At 43.3% G+C, this 1,666-nt stretch overlaps 1 protein-coding gene across 1 annotated transcript; it reads left to right on the top strand.

Annotated features, from left to right (window-relative positions):
- Positions 1 to 471: 471 nt before the first annotated feature.
- On the top strand, positions 472 to 1,113 carry TEOVI_000818100 (variant surface glycoprotein (VSG), putative; the record flags this gene model as incomplete). Its single annotated transcript, XM_067222120.1, has 1 exon — positions 472 to 1,113. One exon carries the CDS (start codon positions 472 to 474, stop codon positions 1,111 to 1,113), a length of 642 nt encoding a protein of 213 aa, XP_067078221.1.
- Between the last annotated feature and the right edge of the window lie 553 nt (positions 1,114 to 1,666).

Below are 1,666 nucleotides of genomic sequence, written 5' to 3'. Positions count from 1 at the left end.
TCAACTTCACCAAAAGAATGGCAAGCTTTGTTTGACCCAAAGAACAATAGCAACGCATACGAAAAGCTCTCGGCAGAAGGCAAAAAAGAAGCGGACGCCCTCGGAGGAGCAGAGGCCTGGGAAGCGTGGCGAACAGACAAAGCAGAGGCGGAGACCAAAAAGATTGGAACACAGGCAAACAAAAACTTCCCAGCAATAGCAGCCGCCGAACAGCGATTCGCACTGCACAATCGGCTACTAGAGTTAACTGCAGAAGTAGTCAAAGTCAGGAAGAAGTGGCAGGCTGCCAAGGACTTTATAACAAACGACGAAACTAACAACATCAAAAAGTTGCTTCGGGAGGAAGTCTACGGAGACGGAGCAACAGCAGATGAGCTCAAACAAACGACGGGCTTTGGCAGCGGCAGCGACTGGGCGGCCCACTGCAACACCGACGCCAACAGAAAATCGATCGCCGGCGATTTTCTCTGTATGTGCAGCGGGCCCCGGGGAAACTCAAAAGAATGCAGCGGCGCGTTTACTGGTGCGGAAATAGCCAGCCAGGCAACGATCACGACTCAATGGGCGGACCTCAAAGCTTCGTGCGCCCTGCACACTGACAACATAATCACGGCCCAGGAGATAACAGCAGCGCTGGAAGCATGGAACGCCCGACTGACACTAGAAGGGGATGCAAGTGACAACAAAGTCAGACTCGGGAAATCCAGTGACAAGACCTGCACCGGCTCCGCCGGCAAAACCTGCATCGACTGCACAAACTTTTTCAAGAAGGCATCACCAACAGCGCTCGACAAGCTTCCATGGTACAACAAGATGCGTCAAGCAGCAGTAGCCATTGAAAAAAGAGCGCTGCAGCAAGCTCAAGAAAGCCTCTACGCAACGTCAATAGAAGCCTACCAGGCGGCAGTTCTAGGGAAACTGGTCCCACCCCAGTCAAAGGCACAGGCCCAAGCAGAGCAAAAGGGCACGGGAAACTCACAGAAACAACAAGCCATTTGCACCGCACACAAAAACAACAAAAAAGCTTGCACAGACGCTAACTGCATATGGGAAGGTGGGGAAAGCGGGAAAGGGGAGTGCGAAATATATAAAAACCAATTTCAGAGCAGTTAAATGCGGTAGCAGAAGATGGAGCAAGCAGAGACAACAGCTACAAAAAAATACAAAGGAAATTAGAAATAGACTTCGCCAAGGCTCTTGGCTGAAAATAGAAAAAATAATGCTTTCAAAAACTCAATAATTCTCTTAAATAAAAAATTTGCTCTTTTCTCACCACAATTTGTAGTTTAGGTAGAATTTTAGTATTCTAGAACTCTAAGGATTTTTGCTCAATTTTATAATAATTATGAAATTTTTTTAGATAATTTTCTAAATATACTATGATTTAATATATTTTAACACTATTAAATGCAAATATAAAAGTTAGCGAACACCATGATAACTAAAAAATACAAAATATTTAAAGTTTGCAATTTGGTATTAATGTAGCGTGTGGCTCAACAGAAGGAGGGAAAAGGGTATGAAAAGTTAGTTATATTTTAATTTACTTTATTTTGTTTATTTAAGTCACTTATGGATATTTGTTTGCATTAAAATAGTGATACAACAATGGTGATAGGAGAGTGTTGTAAGTATATATACGAATATTATAATAAAAGCAGTAATA

Source organism: Trypanosoma equiperdum (assembly GCF_001457755.1).
Source record: "Trypanosoma equiperdum strain OVI genome assembly, contig: ctg_1559, whole genome shotgun sequence".
In the NCBI taxonomy this organism is placed as follows: domain Eukaryota; phylum Euglenozoa; class Kinetoplastea; order Trypanosomatida; family Trypanosomatidae; genus Trypanosoma; species Trypanosoma equiperdum.
This window is presented reverse-complemented; position numbering and strand designations above follow the sequence as displayed.